We start from the raw sequence: 17,347 nt of genomic DNA, 5'->3' as shown, positions 1-17,347 counted from the left end.
GCCGGGCGGCAGCTGGGAATTTTGCTCGTCGGAGCTCACTGAGCCCTGAAGCACCGAGGGTGGCAGGGTTATCAGTGACTCTCCGTGAGGGCACTGAGGAGGATCGGGCACCGTATACTGAGGTGTTATCCTTTCCTCCCCAGGTGGGGCTGCCCTCAGAGGCCTGACGATGTTGGCGTCAGGACCGCTTAGTCGAGGTCCTTTTCGACAAAATAACAGTCCGCAGATCCGTCTTCGGTCTAGAAGACCCCGACTGAGAGCGTCGCCCCGACCCCCGTTCTTTTTGTGGAGGGGCGCGGGTTGCAACGCTCTGTTTTTGTGACTGGCGATATGAGGAGCCTGACGGCTGGGGCTGCTCCCGCTCAGCAACCCCATGGGCCTGGGAGCGACGAGGGAGGAACCGTTGAAACTCCGCCGCTTGCTTTCTCGCCTCCTGGAACCTCTCGACGACAGTGTTAACTGCGTCGCCGAAAAGGCCAGAGGGCGAAAGCGGGGCGTCTAGGAGGAAGAATCTGTCTCTATCCTGCATATCGGACTGATTCAACCACAGATGCCGCTCCACCATTGCTGCCATTGACCGGCCGATAGCTCTGGCCGTTTCTTTGGTGGCCCGGAGGGACAAATCTGTGGCCCGACGCAGTTCAGCTACCACGTCGGATTCCCCCTCCTCCCTGTCATCCAGGTCCTTGAGCAGGTCAGCCTGGTATGCTTGTAACACCGCCATGGTGTGCAAGCATGCGCCAGCCTGACCTGCTGCGGTATAAGCTTTCCCAACCAGACTAGATGTAAGCTTAACAGGCCTGGTGGGAAGCTTTGGGGCCTTCAGGGACGATGCTGAGGATGGGGAGAGATAGCTCGCGAGCGTCTGCTCCACCATTGGCATCGCCCCATATCCCTTCTCATTCAGCCCCACGATATTAGAATAATTAGAGACTGTGGGGTTATAGATATGGGAAGAATACATTTTTTCCCACGATTTTGACACCTCGGCATGGAGATCGGGAAAAAACGGAAGGCCCCGTCGTGAAGGCTGTGACCTCGCTTTCAGGAAACGCTCGTCTAATTTGCTCTTAGGACGAGCGTCCTGTTTCTCGGCTGGCCAATCGATATTTAATTTGGCAACAGCACGAGTCACAACCACCACGAGCTCCTCATATGCGAGGAACTGCGGTGACGAGTCCACAGTCTCCTCTGTCTCGACACTCATCACCTCTACCTCCTCGGAGGAAGATAGATGAAGTGCCTGGCTCTCTCTCCGGGGGGAAGAAACCGCAGCGCGGGCTTCCGAACCCTGAGAGAGAGCCGCGGATCTAGCGGGTGAGGACCGAGAAAAGGATGAGCCCGTCTCGGATCCCTCCGCTAAATCCACTTGCGACTGCGACTGCGCCTTGGCAACAGCGGGATCGCGATCCTGGCCGCTCTCATCAAACACGGCCAGGCGAGAGCGGATGACAATCAGCCCCCTCGAGAGCTGAGCGTGCATGCTCCGCTCCCAAACAAACGACACACAAATTGTGTGTATTCCCTTCCGTCAGATATCGTGGGCAGGGAGGAACACAGTTTGTACTGCCGTTCGCTCGCCATAGACTTTTTCATTGTTTTATATATATATATATATATATATATGTCCTTGTGCGGACAGACAACAGTAAATAGACAGACACATACACAGAGCGCTACTGAAGAGCTGAAGCTGGTTTGCGCTCTGCCGGATGCACTTTTATGCTTTCTGGTGCTTACGTCACCCCGCTCGTGACGTCTCGCTGCTCCATTGGACTGATTTGACACGTGCTTCAGAACGCGGTCACGCAAGAGCGTTCCCAAAGCGAATCTCGACGCAGCTCGAGTTCCTGAAGGGGAAACACATTTCTAAAACTTTTTAAATCTGGACATTTTGTGCGTTCAGAGAACATTCCCAGATAACCTTTTAATTACTTTAAGGGAATGTTAGCCAAACGTTCTTAGAGCATATTTTGTTAGCTGGGTTGTTGGTTTGAATGAAATGTTCACTGTTGGGTGAAACTGCCTGAGCTCCCAAGAACTTGATGTAATCATTACCAGAAAACAGGGCTTTCTCCTGGCTGCGTGACACGGTAGTACTCTTTATCCACTGGAATGATCTTCGTAAGCCCAAAATCAGCAATTTTCACCAGAGTGTCGCTGGCGACTAGGATATTGCGAGCAGCTAGATCACGGTGAACATAACGCATGCTTTGTAAGTACTCCATACCCTACAAAAGAACGTTAAAGTGCTGTTTAGGTGTGTAAAGTTCCACAAACAAATCATTAAACTGATTAGAAAAAGGATTGTGTGAGCTTTCTAGTGTTGGTTAGTCTGTTTGTACCTTACAAATCTGCGAGGCAAAGAGCAACAGTCTTCGGGTGCACACGTTCTGTCTGTGCTTCTCCATATATCCGATCAGACTGCCGTATGGAAGATATTCCATCACCAGTTTTGTGCTGAGTCGGCCTGTGAGGAGTTTAAAAGCAATGATTATTGACTTTTCACAGGATTATTGACTTTTCACAAAGATTATTGACTTTTCATATGTGTGAATTTTCACACATATTTCAGTTATACTTTGTATTGTTTTGTGTTTTAAAGGAAATGTCTGTGAACTTCCTGGCAGGAAATTACCAGTGCCTTTTCCATTTTTCTACAGACATTTTCTTACAGAATGTGTGCTGATTGGTTATCATTAAAAGTAGGCTGACCTGTGCTGTAGCAGATGCCCTTGTATTTGACAATATAGTCACAGTGCAGGGAGCTGATGGTCTGGATCTCTCTCTGGAAGTCTGCCATGGTGGCCTGTTTGTTTGACTGAAGCTCCTTGACAGCTACCAGATCTCCAGTGTTATCACCCCACGGATCATAACGACAAAGCTCAACACTGCCGAAGTTACCCTAAACACACATGCATGCAGTTAAAACCTTCATTTTTCTCTGTTAATTTCTGATTGGAAATCAATAGTTCCACCAATAATCATCACCTTTACTTATGAAAGCGCGGTTGAATTATGAAATAGCAATGTGCAATTGTTGTTGTTGTACCTTTCCCAGGATAGAGATGAATCGCAGGTATCTCTCTTCAAAAACATCCTGTTGTTGCTTTTTGAACATGTTTGGTCTTCTCCAGAAGCCATCACTCTTGGGAAGTGTGCCAGTCGCATGAAGAATCTCATAATCTACAGAATGAAGTTTAGAACTGCAATGATGGGTGATCATATGGTTCCCATATGTTTTAGGACAAATCTAGCCAAGATGTATGAATCTTCATATTTATATACACACACACACACACACACACACACACACACACACACACACACATATATATATATATATATATATATATATATAAACAGGAACACATGCTATTAAGCCCTTTGACCCTCAATAAAAATCATAAATATGATTTTTTTTTGGAAATAAATGTTATTAAATGAATTTCTAAATTACATAATAATATAAAAATAAAGCATTTATTTAATAAATAAAGCAAATTAATTACATAACTAATATTTTAATTTATAACTTAAATGTCAAACATTAGTAAAAAAAACCACAAACTAATACATTATTATGTATTAAATATTATATTACAATTTTATATTTTATTTAATACTTGTATTCATTATTTAAAATTTAAATAATATTTATTATATAAGAGATGCATATAACAAATTTAAAAATTAGTGGAAAATAACAATACGTTTAAAACATACTTCTCTTCCTGTATATGGTAGACAAAAGAAAATTGACTTTTTAACTACTACCGAACTTTAGAAACGAGGGATGGGATGCATCCCCTCAAATATTCAGTACAAAAAATTTATCAATATGAGCTTTTAACTAAAAGATTCTTGATTCTGCAACTTTTTGCTTCAAATGTTTGGTGTCAGTAAGTCAGTATGATTAAAAAAAAATTTTTTTTTAAAGACTTTAAAATTAGTAAAGACTTTCTAAAATTTAAAATCTATTTTAAATTTGAATTTTCTATTATCAAATCACATGAAAATCACATTTTCAAAAAAACAAACAAACAAAACAAAACACTGAATACTGTAGTAATGATGATAATAATATTTTACAATATCAAAAAAATAAAAAAGCTTAGGATCTTACTGACCCTAAACTTTTGAATAGTAGTGTATATTATATCTCATATTGTAGGGGCTTGTTCTCATTTGCACTGATATTAAATGTCTAGCTGAAATCAAAAAGACTGATAACTGATAAATGTTCATTCTCAAATCTATTTACAGATTATTTGAAATAAAAACATATAAATACATAGATAAAACAAAACTAAAGCACTAAAACCAATATTGTCAATATTAAATCAATGTTGTGATTCTTCAGTGAATTAAAAATGATTGGATGACAAATCATTTTGATATTTGGTAAAAAAAAAAAAGTATTTATTAAGATAGGACCATGTAAATCTTTCAATCTTTGCTGTAATCTAGCGCTACTTCTGTAAATTAGCCCTAGATTATTAAAAAAGTCATCTAAAATCAACATGTAGGAGGATATTGACTCATGTTCAATATTGACTCAATAAATTAAAACATAACAGTTACGGCCCTGATATAGTAATTAGCAGCCGATTTATCATGCATGAATATTTCTCACCAGGAAGTTGAGAGCACAGGCCAGTTGTTTGGCCACACCACAAACTAATACATTATTATGTATTAAATATTATATTACAATTTTATATTTTATTTAATACTTGTATTCATTATTTAAAATTTAAATAATATTTATTATATAAGAGATGCATATAACAAATTTAAAAATTTGTGGAAAATAACAATACGTTTAAAACATGTATTTAATAACATAAATTATATATTTAACATTGTAATATTATAGAAAAAAACAAAAAAAACATGACGAATAACTATTATATCTGTGCAAAGAATCAACACAAATTGAAAAAAAAGTTATCTTCCTCAAGGGGGCGCTAACTAGCCTTAAAAACCAAGCCACATGATTTTTTTCTGTCAAGAATGTGACCTGAACCAAGCAGATTGCAAACACCTGTGTGTTACCTGAAGTGATGAGGCTGTTAACTTGGCGGATGATGCTTCTGCAGGACGGTCTGAGCTCAGGCTGGTACTGCATACACTGAGCGATCAGGTCGGCCAGCTCAGTCCACTCCAGCGCAGGCAGGTTTGAGAAATGCTCATAAAACTGCTGCTTCTGGATTCAAATAAAGACAGCAGCTGTTTAGTACCACAGTACCATGGAGGAGTCACAATTCTTGAGTATATGCGTAACGATTTGGCTTTTTATCTAGAATATATAACATCCTTTACAGTTAATTTATGTTTGTATATTCATGGTGTACTCATGTGAGGCGTCTGTACTTGAATGAGGTCCAGGCCCTGCAACGGAGCTTCTCCATTATTAAAAATCTCCCACAACGTTGTCCCAAAACTCCACTTGTCACACTCCAGTTCAATCTCAAGTGTGTCCAGTACCTCCGGAGCCACCCATGGGATTCTGTCTAACACCACTGGATTCACAGAAATGTGCATTTTAATATATTACACATAATCATGTTATAGTGTATTATAATCCATAATAAGAGCTAAATAAAGAATCTATTATTTCTCTGTCAAGTGTTCTTTTAAAAATACAAATGATTCTAGAAGTCATCAGATACTCTTGTAAAATTGGTTTCATGTTCATCTGGTCAATATAAGTACCGTCTTTGCCCAGCAAGGTCATGCTGGTGCCAGGGTCACTCAGTTTAATGAAGGGCGAGTTATCAGAGGAAGGGTCTCCTTCTCTGGCCAACAGCAGATTCTTTGCACAAATATTCCCATGTGCAATATTCTTCTCCTCCTGTATATGGTAGACAAAAGAAAATTGACTTTTTAACTACTACTGAACTTTAGAAACGAGGGATGGGATGCATCCCCTCAAATATTCAGTACAAAAAATGTATCAATATGAGCTTTTAACTAAAAGATTCTTGATTCTGCAACTTTTTGCTTCAAATGTTTGGTGTCAGTAAGTCAGTATGATTTAAAAAAAAAATTTTTTTTAAAGACTTTAAAATTAGTAAAGACTTTCTAAAATTAAAATCAATTTTAAATGATTTCTGTTATTTTGAATTTTCTATTATCAAATCACATGAAAATCACATTTTCAAAAAAACAAACAAACAAAAAAGAAACACTGAATACTGTAGTAATGATGATAATAATATTTTACAATATCAAAAAAATAAAAAACCTTAGGATCATACTGACCCTAAACTTTTGAATAATAGTGTATATTATATCTCATATTGTAGGGGCTTGTTCTCATTTGCACTGATATTAAATGTCTAGCTGAAATCAAAAAGACTGATAACTGATAAATGTTCATTCTCAAATCTATTTACAGATTATTTGAAATAAAAACATATAAATATATAGATAAAACAAAACTAAAGCACTAAAACCAATATTATCAATATTAAATCAATGTTGTGATTCTTCAGTGAATTAAAAATGACTGGATGACAAATCATTTTGATATTTGGTAAAAAAAAAAAAAAAAGTATTTATTAAGATAGGACCATGTAAATCTTTCAATCTTTGCTGTAATCTAGCGCTACTTCTGTAAATTAGCCCTAGATTATTAAAAAAGTCATCTAAAATCAACATGTAGGAGGATATTGACTCATGTTCAATATTGACTCAATAAATTAAAACATAACAGTTACGGCCCTGATATAGTAATTAGCAGCCGATTTATCATGCATGAATATTTCTCACCAGGAAGTTGAGAGCACAGGCCAGTTGTTTGGCCACGTCTAATTTCCAGCTGACTGACACGGACATGCTCTTCTTCAGGTACAGGTCCAGTGCACCGTGCTTCACAAACTCCTGCACCATGATGTCTGTGGGGATCAGAGGAGGACACACTTTACTGACACGACTGTATTCACAGGCACTTTGACAGGCAACCAGCGTCACTAACGACCCTCGAGACCCACTCAGAGTTCAAGAAGATTCAAAGAGCTGAGGTCATGACACAGACTTTTAATTGCTTTCTTAGGGTTTGCCCTCTTGTGTTTAGACTTTGATAAAAGAGTGCTTTTACAAGTGTAAAACACTTACTTTTGGATTTGTGCACACTGATGCCATATACCAGGAGAAGGTGCTTGTGGGAAATTTGACTCATCAAACTGGCCGCCTCAAAAAAAGACTTGAAAACAGCAGGACGATTACATCATTAACCACATGGCTAAAAAACATTCTTCTCTTCAGTCAAAGAATGCAAAACTGTTATTACACTAGCTCATTTATTACATGTCATTGTTGAACATATTTGTTAAATCTCTCATTTATTAAAACTACAGTATTCTGAATCAAACAGAACATTGTCATGGATTGGCATGTAATGGGAAATGCAATATTCTCTATGCCAAAATCCACATTTGGTTTTGTCTTTTTATTGCAAATAACATATTCTGCATATGTTTCATGATTGAAAACGCACCTCCCAGCAGTTTTTATGGTTTGCATCCAGGACCTTCAGAAGAACCTCTGTGGTGTGTGTCACTTCGTCTCGCTGGTCTGTCTTATGGCCTCTAAAGATATGCGTGAAGGAACCTTGACCTAAGCTTTCCCCCTGTTAAGAGATAGAAATGAAGTTTGCTTTTAGTCAATGTTTACAGTCTGAAAATAATCAATAAAAATGAATTGTACATTTTTTAAAAAGTTTTAGTTCACCCAAAAATGAAAATTCTGTCATTAATTACTCACCCTCCTGTTGTTCGAAACCCGTAAGACCTACGTTCATCTTCGGAACACAATTTAAGATATTTTTGATGAAATATGAGGGCTCTCTGACCGTCCCATAGGCAGCAAGGTAACTACCACGACACAGTACCATGACGCAAGCATGTGTCGGCGCCGTCACACTCTCGCGTCATGGTACTGTCGTGAACACGTGTCCAAAGTGACGCAGTAAAGACGAAAATGTGGAATAAAGTCGTTATTTTTGTTTTCTTTGCGCAAAAAAGTATTCTCGTAGCTTCGTAACTTTACAGTTGAACCACTGATGTCACACGGACTACTTTGTCGATCATCTTGGTACTTTTCTGGACCTTGAACATGGTAGTTACCTTGCTGTCTAATGTTATATCATTTAAATATCTTAAATTGTGTTCCGAAGATGAACGGAGGTCTTATGCCGAGTTCACACTGCACGATTTTCAAACTCGTCGGATCGCCGTAGTTTTCACACTGCGTGACTATCTGGGGTAGCATTGTGTTCACACTGCACGATGGATCGGCGACAGGGGGTTTCACACTGCATGACTTCACAATAGGAAGAATCGCCGACAGCTCTGTCTGGTCCGCAAACTACGTTTCACAACAAAACACACGCCAGAAGTGATAAGGAAATAACGCAAGAACCCTCGTGCGTCAGACCGGAGTTCTCCAGCGAGACTGGAATTTTTAAAATATATGTATATATATATATATAGAGCCCACAAATTGTCTGTGAGCTGATTTCCAGCTACAAGGAGAAAAAGAAAAACAGATTATGCAGGAGGTGGAGGTAAATAATTTAGCAGTAACTTTAGCAGTAATTTAGCAGTAAAGTTATGCTGATGTTGTGGCTGGTCAAGCAAATGTTTGTGCTTGTTTCTGTATGATATAATTGTTCATACAGTGGGGCAAAAAAGTATTTAGTCAGCCACCAATTGTGCAAGTTCTCCCACTTAAAAAGATGAGAGAGGCCTGTAATTTTCATCATAGGTATACCTCAACTATGAGAGACAAAATGAGAAAAAAAAATCCAGAAAATCACATTGTAAAACCTGTCGGTAAGTGAAAAATCGGGCTAAAATCGCACAGTGTGAACTCGGCATTAGGGTTTGGAACAACACGAGGGTGAGTAATTAATGACAGAATTTTCATTTTTGGATGAACTAACCCTTTAAAGTAGTGGTGACGACTTCAACGTTAATAAAACTATATGTAAACTCTTTTTAAAAATGTACCCAGGTGAGGTCCTCGTGTTTAATCATGTGGAACTGCATGTGGCTTGGTCTGTGTCTCTGTAACATGGGGGAACTGGGCATCTCAGTCATACTGCTGTTACGAAGGATGATCATGTTGGTAAGTTCTGCAAGAAAGACAAGAAATAGCACAATAATAATCCTAGAAAAATGATAGCATATGTAAAATATGTTTATTCTGGTGATGTTATTTACTTATGTTGTCCAAATGATTATTTTAGATTATTTATGCAATTTATTTGATTAAATCTGATATGTATAAAAAATATGTAACAAATAACACAATACATTTTTTTTTTGTTTTTAAATTTATTAAAAGTTATTTTTTTCCTAATGATTATTTTAGATTTATGCAATTTAGTTGATTAAACATTATATGTATAAAATATGAAAAATAGCAAGAAACAGCACAATAAAAATTATACACTTTAATACAATTTTTTGAAGTTATTTTCCCCCCAAATTATAACTTTAAATAATTTATTATTTCACTTATTTTATTAAATATGTTATGTATAAAAAAATATGTACAAATTATGCAAATACTAATATGAAGTGAACTCTGCTTTTTATAAATGATAGACATTAAGATACAAAAAGCAAATGTTGGTTTTGGTTGGTTGGTTTTGAACACAAAAATGTTCTACCTTTTGGTCTGGGTGGGCAGCACTTGCCCAGCGTGACGGGGATGTCTGACATGAGAAGTGTACTGTGCTGATAGAAATCTGTGAGCTGGTTTATACTACAGAATGAGTTGTGGATCCCAGCCAGGCTAAACTTCTCGTTTTTTTCTATCAGACAGTCCTTGTAATCCACTCCTAGATGAGTCTGTTAGAACATCCAGAAGTTAAGAAACATAACAACAGAGACTTTTCAATTTCATCTGTGAAACTAAAGAAAGATCATGCTGGAGTTGAGTCAAAAGTCACATTGTAATAATACTAAGAAGTCATATATAGGAAGTAGCTCTTCATGCATCAGATTTAAAGCTTGTTATGAATCATGTGCTTTTTTTTTAGTATCTTCCTGTTAGTTGAAACCTAAAGGCTGGTGTCTGTATGAGTCCAGCGAGGTTGGTACCTGTATGCAAACAGTGAGGAAGTACTTGTCAAAGTCCTTGGGACTGTGACGTAACAGGAACATCCCATTTTTGGCTCCGGCTTTTTTAAGCTTGTGCACCGCAAATTCTGACCTTTAGAAAACACACAACAAAATTGTGCTCATTACATAGTCATTTCCTTTCTAATTGTACCATATGGTAAAATATTAAATATTGTGTAGTACGTAATTGGGCCGTGGCAGTAATTCTGTATGTCCTCCAGCAAGCTTGGCGGGGCCACTTCTGTGCAGAAATAGTGAGTCGAATCTGTAGTCAATCTAAAATATCCATCAACCAGAGAGACAAACGAAAGAGCCTCAGTTAGGGTGTGAAACTCAGCCTCCTATTGGTGGAAAGAGAAACAAAATACACAATTTAAGATGAACTGCAATATAATGTAGAATTCAACAAAAAGAACAAGCTTGAATTCATCATACTTTCATAATATCAAACCTTGGTTAATCAAAATGGCAAATGAGGCATTACCACTAATAGTATCGTTGAGGAAGTTTACTTCCTTTTCTAATGTATTTACGTATTAATACTCCAAAAAAGATTAAATTTATGCAATGCCACTACCATGCACTGGTCATCCTGGCGTGTGAGAGTGACCACCCTTCCTTCCAGGGGCATCTGCTCTTGAGAAAGACGCTTAATACTAATGTCTGTGATCTGGGGGAAATCACAAAACGTCTGCCATTCCTGTGAACGGACCAGAGGGAGTCCAGTAAATAACAGAGAGCAAATCTACTATACATACACTACTGTTTAAAAGCTTGGGATCTGTAAGAGCTTTTAACATTTGATCAAAAATACAAATTATTACAATTTAAAACAGCTGTTTTCTGTTTTAATATATTAAAAAATTTAATTTATTTCTGTGATGGCAAAGCTAAATTTTCGGCATCATTACTCTAGTCTTTTACATGATTCTTCAGAAAACATTCTAATATGCTGATTTGCTGCTCAAGGAACATTTCTTCTTATCAATGTTGAAAAGAGTTTTGCTGCTTAATATGAATATGTGGAAACCATATGATAGCCTACATTTTCTTCAAGATTATGATTAATAACAGGAAGTTCAAAGTTCAAAAGAACAGCATTTACTTGAAATATAAATACAAATCTTTTGTAACACTATAATTGTCTTTAGAGTGACTTTTGATCAATTTAACACGTCCTTGCTGAATAAAAATATTAAATTCTTTGAAAAGAAAAAAAAAATCATGCTCACCCCAAACTTTTGAACAGATCACTCTGATGAAGTTTAAAAGCATCAAAAATAGTTCAAATAAGCAAAACCGCTAAGAAATTGAGCTTATCGTATTCAACTAACCTTTTATTCTATTAAAACACTTGTGAATTTTATATAATTTTGTATGTATTATATAATTACAACAGCTAGTTCTGGTTCATTCCCATAGGTGGCGACAAGTGACTGCATTACTGGGTAAGTATATTGACTGATTCATTCTTTATGAGTGAATCAGTGAATCAATTTCATTCAACCGATTCGTTCAAAAACCCTGATTCATTCAGAACAGCCTACTGCTGCTCTGTTTGGAACTTTTTCTTTTTTTTGCAGCGCAAAAATTAACAAAGGCAACTTTAACTGGAAAATGTAAGTGACGCAAAATTAACTTCTTGTTTACTGAACTTTTGTATAAAGTTCTACCTGGCTCTCTTTGGTCTGTATCTGAATCCCTCCCTCTCCAGATACTCGCACGGCTTTGACCCTCTGCTCTAACCACCCGGAGTGATGCAAAGGGAAGCTTTCTGAGCCATAATTGGGCTCCAGCACACTCAGTTCCATCAGATACTTGAGCTTCAGGCTGCGTTCACCCGCCGAGCATCTGCCCAGCTTCTTTAAGAAACGCTTGAGCGTTTTTCGGATCTGATACCGCGCTAGACGGCTCATACGCTGTATATCTTGTCTGTGGGTCTCTGGGAGGCAGGACTTGTAGCTGGAATGGGATTTTTGAGATGGTTAATGAAGTTTGAACGTTTAAAATGCATGTTGAATTTACAGAAAATCTCTGTATAGCTCTATCCATCCATTTATATGAGACTTTTTCAGTTTCTCATGGTGTATTTCTCATACCTTGTTGTATTGCAGATCTCACCAAGGCTCTGGTTTCTCTCTTTGGCCATACGCCACAGATCCAGCACTGCCATTCCCAAACATTCCTGCTGCAAACTCAAAGCAGGAGAAATCCCGCCATGTCCAGACAAAAAATCACTGCGGGCCTGAAACAGAAAGACAGATGGGAAGGTAAATGATTCTGAACAGTTGAGTCAGCATATTTATGGCACCTTAAAGGGTTAGTTCACCCAAAAATGTAAATTCTGTCATCAATTACTCACCCTCATGTCGTTCCAAACCCATAAGACCTTTGTTCATCTTCGGAACACAAATTAAGATATTTTTGATGGAATCTGAGAGCTCTCTGACCCTGCATAGACAGCAATACAACTGAAATGTTCCCAAGTCCCGAAACGTAGCAAGGAGATCTGTAAAAAATAATCCATGTCACATCGGGTTCAACCGTAATTTTACAAAGCTCCGAGAATACTTTTTGTGAACAAAAGAGAAAAAAACCCCGACTTTATTCAACAATTCGTCTCCTCCGCGTCACCCTGTAGCTCCATTTTGGAGAGTATCAGCTGGACGTAAACAGCGTATGCTGTTCTGTGTCAGCTGCGTCACACAGATACGCTGTTTTTGTTCAGATCAAATCACAACAACGTAGAAAAAGATCCGGTGTTGTGCCCATTTTCGACCCCTGCCAAATTATTACCCCCTCTCGTTGAAATCGCTACCTGATTGCCTAATCCTAACCCCACCCCTAATCCTAACCCCTCCCCCACACCTAACCCTAAACCTACCAATACTAGGGGGGTAGTAATCTGGCAGGGGTCAGAATTTGGCACAACACCGGCGTGACGCAGCTGACACAGAACAGCATACGTTTACGTCCAGCTGATACACTCAAAAATGGCACCAGGGTGACGAATTGTTGAATAAAGTCGTTTTTTTTTTCTTTTGTGCTCAAAAAGTATTCTCGTAGCTTCGTAAAATTATGGTTGAACTCATGATGTCACATGGATTATTTTACCGATCTCCTTGCTACGTCTCTGGACTTGGGAACATTTCAGTTGTATTACTGTTTATGCAGGGTCAGACAGCTCTCAGATTATATCAAAAATATCTTAATTTGTGTTCCGAAGATGAACAAAGGTCTTACGGGTTTGAAACGACATGAGGGTCAGTAATTAATGACAGAATTTTTGGGTGAACTATCCCTTTAATTATTAGAATCATATCAATAGTTTACTATACATTAACAGGACAGAAGCACATAATCCTGGATGTTCTTTTTACATTCATTCATGGCTTTCAAAATCATGTTCAGTTGCCTCTTGAGAAGGCAATGACACATTATTGTCTACTCTACGGTATATACCTGAGCAAAAAGATAGTCAATGACGCAGTAGTCCAGCACAGCACAGATTCGTCCTCTGCTGAGGCTAAAGCGGTACGATGCTTTGGACCCTTGACCGAACCAACTTGAGAAGAAAAACCTTAAACAAACAGAAAAAAAGCTTTACAATTACAGAAAATGTTCCATTTCCATCTATTTCCATTTTGAAACAAACTTTTTACTTTCTCAGTATTTAATCTGTCCAGTAGCAATTATTTTACTATTATTTGTATACTATTATAGTATTTATTAATATTTTGAATTAGCCTTGATTTTTTTTTTCTGTTTTCAGTGTTTATTTTAATTTTTAGAAATTATCTTATCTCAGCTTTATTTCAGTTACTAAAACTGAATTTTAGTAATTCCTTTTTTATTATCAATAACAATGCAATTAGCATGCGCGTCAGTGCATCACAGAAGAATTCTGTAATTTTTACATATAAAACATATATTGTTTTTGATGACATTCTGTAGTACAAATGACAGTAATGGAAATGGTATTGGCCTCCTTTGTCTTAAGTCTAATTAAATATAGTATTTTGTGTATCCCAAATACAAACAATTAAATACTATCTTCATAATTTTTTGCATCATTTGATGAAATGATTGGAAAAAGATGTACAATGAAAATATTATTTTATTGTGTGTCATATTTTTCATATAAAGTGTTATGTAACTTATATTTTTCTTTATATCTTAACGCATTATGTATCATATTTATCTTATATATGCTCTTCACTTACACTGTTGTCTTCCTGGTAAGCAAGTATATAAACTTTTTGGGAAAAAAAACGTTTTTGTTTGTGATGGAAATGACACACTTGATATAAACACTGATATAAATAATTTTCTATGTACAATGAAAATATTATTTTATTGTGTGTCATATTTTTCATATAAAGTGTTATGTAACTTATATTTTTCTTTATATCTTAACGCATTATGTATCATATTTATCTTATATATGCTCTTCACTTACACTGTTGTCTTCCTGGTAAGCAAGTATATAAACTTTTTGGGAAAAAAAAACGTTTTTGTTTGTGATGGAAATGACACACTTGATATAAACACTGATATAAATAATTTTCAAACCATAAACATTGGAATTTCAGATAGTGTTACTTCACTTTAGTTTAAAATTTAGAGTTTTTGATTGTTTCACTTATTAATTATCATTGTTTTAAAAAACATAATACGATAAATGTATTCCAAATGTTCAGTAAGATTAAGCTCTTTGTAAATAAAATATGATTTTTACAGCTGTTTTACCTCACTCTGTAGTGAACTTTGACATTCTCCTCACTCTTAAACACATGAGTTGGTGGATACCAGTATGAAAGGTCCTCTGATACCAAAGCAAACAGGTTGTGGAACACAGGAAGAATTCCTAAAGACAGAAATATTCCATTCAGGTTGTTGAAAGGTTGGTGCACAACTCTTTTAAATGCATTTAATTATAAGATTAGAAACATATCAGATTATTGTGTAACCTGTAATTTCTATGCTTTAGACATACTGAATCATATAAAAGACAGACCTCGACTTTATAAACGTTATCAGCAAACTGATGCATTATGTTGCAAAAAAAAAGCCTTTAAATAGCGATGTGTGACACAGTGTGTTAGTGTCTCACCGCTGGCTTTAGCAGCAAGCACACACACGCTCTCCGCTGTGATGTGTCTGGTGGGGATGGTGAAGGTGGTCTCTGAATTTAAACTGGGGCTGTAGTACAGGTGCACCTGCAGGGCAGAGTCACAGCTGGACTTCTGACTGCCAGCCCTTTCGCTCTTCATCAAGGGCACCTCTTCCTCTTCACTCATGATCGCCAAAGCAATCTTGATTGGACAGAAAGAACTAGATCATTTCTTTTCAACAGATGCAGGTGTTCATTGACCGCTCGTTCTTTCCAAAATAGAATGTAATTAAAATGAGACAAAAGGTTATTCCTGAGGGGAAAAAAGCGAATTATTTTCATATTAGAAGCTATTTTAAAGTTTTAAATGAACTTTTGGGGCTTTTTGAAACTCTTTCAACATTTACAAAATCATTATTAAGGTATTTGGTTGACTTTTGCTAATCTTATGACTGATTATGAATACAATTTCCACTTTATCACACATTCTAAAAAAAAAAGATTTCAATTTCATCTGCTGTGGTTTTCAGAAGCCCCAGCTATAGAAAACCGACCCCAAACAGAAGCAGTGTTTCTATTTTGCATAACAGATAAAAGCACAATTTAGAAAAGGTGTATGCACTTTGAGATTCAATAGAGGGTTCGATTTTAATACTGTCAAATGAGCTTGAATTAATTCAAAAGTGAATTTGAAAGGTTTATTTGCAATTATTATTATTTTTAGACATAAATCATTAGGGTCTCTGGGACCTCAAACATGTGACCCTGGACCACAAAACCAGTCTTAAGTCACTGGGGTATATTTTTAGCAATAGCCAAAAATACATTGTATGGGTCAAAATTATAGATTTTTCTTTTATGCCAAAAATCATTAGGATATTAAGTAAAGATCATGTTCCATGAAGATATTTTGTACATTTCCTACCGTAAATATATCAAAACTTAATTTTTGAATAGTAATATGCATTGCTAAGAACTTCATTTGGACAACTTTAAAGGTGATTTTCTCAATATTTAGATTTTTTTGCACCCTCAGATTCCAGATTTTCAAATAGTTGTATCTCGACCAAATATTGTCCTATCCTAACAAACCATACATCAATGGAAAGCTTATTTATTTATTCAGCTTTCAGATGATGTATAAATCTCAATTTTGAAAAATTGACCCTTAAGACTGGTTTTGTGGTCCAGGGTCACAAATACAACAATGTTGATTTCAACAGCCCTTGATGGCTACTGTTAGTAATGCACAAAGCAGAAGGTGGTAGCATTGTAAAGCAGTAAAGCAGTGGATTATTGTTAACACCAGTTCTTGGAACCGTGGTGGTCATAAGGTTGATCGAAGTGAGCTCACACTTCTCATATTGGCGATCTGTACTTTCCGTAACAAACTAAATCAAGGGTGTTTTCCCAGAGATTTCCAATATTAAGCCATTAAGAGTAATGAATTTAATATACATTATGGATTTGAAGTTAAACTTAGGTTACACAAGTTTCGTTTGGCTTCGATAATGTCACTGGCTGTTAAATATTGGTAGTGTAACCCATTACAGAAATACATCTGTTTCTATTCCAATAATATGAGTACAAACACGAAACATACAACACCACACTCACAAAATGTACATTCGTAATCACAAGACTTCCACTGGCATATGTTCTGAAATGGCAGTTACGAGGTATTTTCCGTATTACGATTCTAATAGACAGCTGAGAGGTGTTACCTGAAGTTATTTAAGAAGAAAGGTTAATAATTTGTTCATGTTGATGCGAAGAGCTGCGTAAATTTCACTCAGGCTTGGCTGTTGTGAACCTCTGGTGGGAGGGATCAAATGAGACTAGTTTCCGGCAAGAGACAAACCACAGAGGCACCTCATTTCCAGACTGCTTTAGCAAGATCAACACCACTTGATGTTTCTTTACTGCTCGGCCTCATCTGGCATCTCGGTTTCTAGACCTGTGACCAGGTCATAAACTGAACACAGGCCCATCTCTGCATATCATGAAGTGCAAGTGTAGTGTATTTATAAGTGTGTGAGAGCAAAAGATGGAGGGTGTATGCTGGAGCTGCTGGGTTTGTTGCTTTCATTACGTGGGA

General features: G+C 37.1%; 1 protein-coding gene across 1 annotated transcript in view; it reads right to left on the bottom strand.

Moving 5' to 3' along the window:
- The window catches only part of LOC107598991 (tyrosine-protein kinase JAK2-like), a 20,984-nt gene extending 3,772 nt beyond the window's left edge, over positions 1–17,212 (bottom strand). The window contains exons 1-21 of the mRNA XM_016290472.1: positions 16,974–17,212; positions 15,250–15,451; positions 14,886–15,003; positions 13,599–13,716; positions 12,236–12,381; positions 11,810–12,098; positions 10,714–10,836; positions 10,320–10,477; positions 10,116–10,227; positions 9,683–9,863; positions 9,018–9,142; positions 7,505–7,636; positions 7,123–7,210; positions 6,778–6,902; positions 5,719–5,857; positions 5,377–5,525; positions 5,059–5,209; positions 3,053–3,186; positions 2,716–2,905; positions 2,346–2,470; positions 2,059–2,231 (exon numbers count right to left, since the gene is read on the bottom strand). Coding sequence (XP_016145958.1) covers positions 2,059–2,231; positions 2,346–2,470; positions 2,716–2,905; positions 3,053–3,186; positions 5,059–5,209; positions 5,377–5,525; positions 5,719–5,857; positions 6,778–6,902; positions 7,123–7,210; positions 7,505–7,636; positions 9,018–9,142; positions 9,683–9,863; positions 10,116–10,227; positions 10,320–10,477; positions 10,714–10,836; positions 11,810–12,098; positions 12,236–12,381; positions 13,599–13,716; positions 14,886–15,003; positions 15,250–15,436 — 2,963 coding nt within the window. The 5' untranslated portion in view covers positions 15,437–15,451; positions 16,974–17,212. The remainder of the gene's footprint in view (positions 1–2,058; positions 2,232–2,345; positions 2,471–2,715; positions 2,906–3,052; positions 3,187–5,058; positions 5,210–5,376; positions 5,526–5,718; positions 5,858–6,777; positions 6,903–7,122; positions 7,211–7,504; positions 7,637–9,017; positions 9,143–9,682; positions 9,864–10,115; positions 10,228–10,319; positions 10,478–10,713; positions 10,837–11,809; positions 12,099–12,235; positions 12,382–13,598; positions 13,717–14,885; positions 15,004–15,249; positions 15,452–16,973) is intronic.
- Between the last annotated feature and the right edge of the window lie 135 nt (positions 17,213–17,347).

Source organism: Sinocyclocheilus grahami, unplaced genomic scaffold (assembly GCF_001515645.1).
Source record: "Sinocyclocheilus grahami isolate Dianchi unplaced genomic scaffold, SAMN03320097.WGS_v1.1 scaffold259.1, whole genome shotgun sequence".
NCBI classification, from domain to species: Eukaryota; Metazoa; Chordata; class Actinopteri; order Cypriniformes; family Cyprinidae; genus Sinocyclocheilus; species Sinocyclocheilus grahami.
The sequence above is the reverse complement of the archived record's forward strand: the minus strand, read 5'-3'. Positions and strand labels throughout refer to the sequence as shown.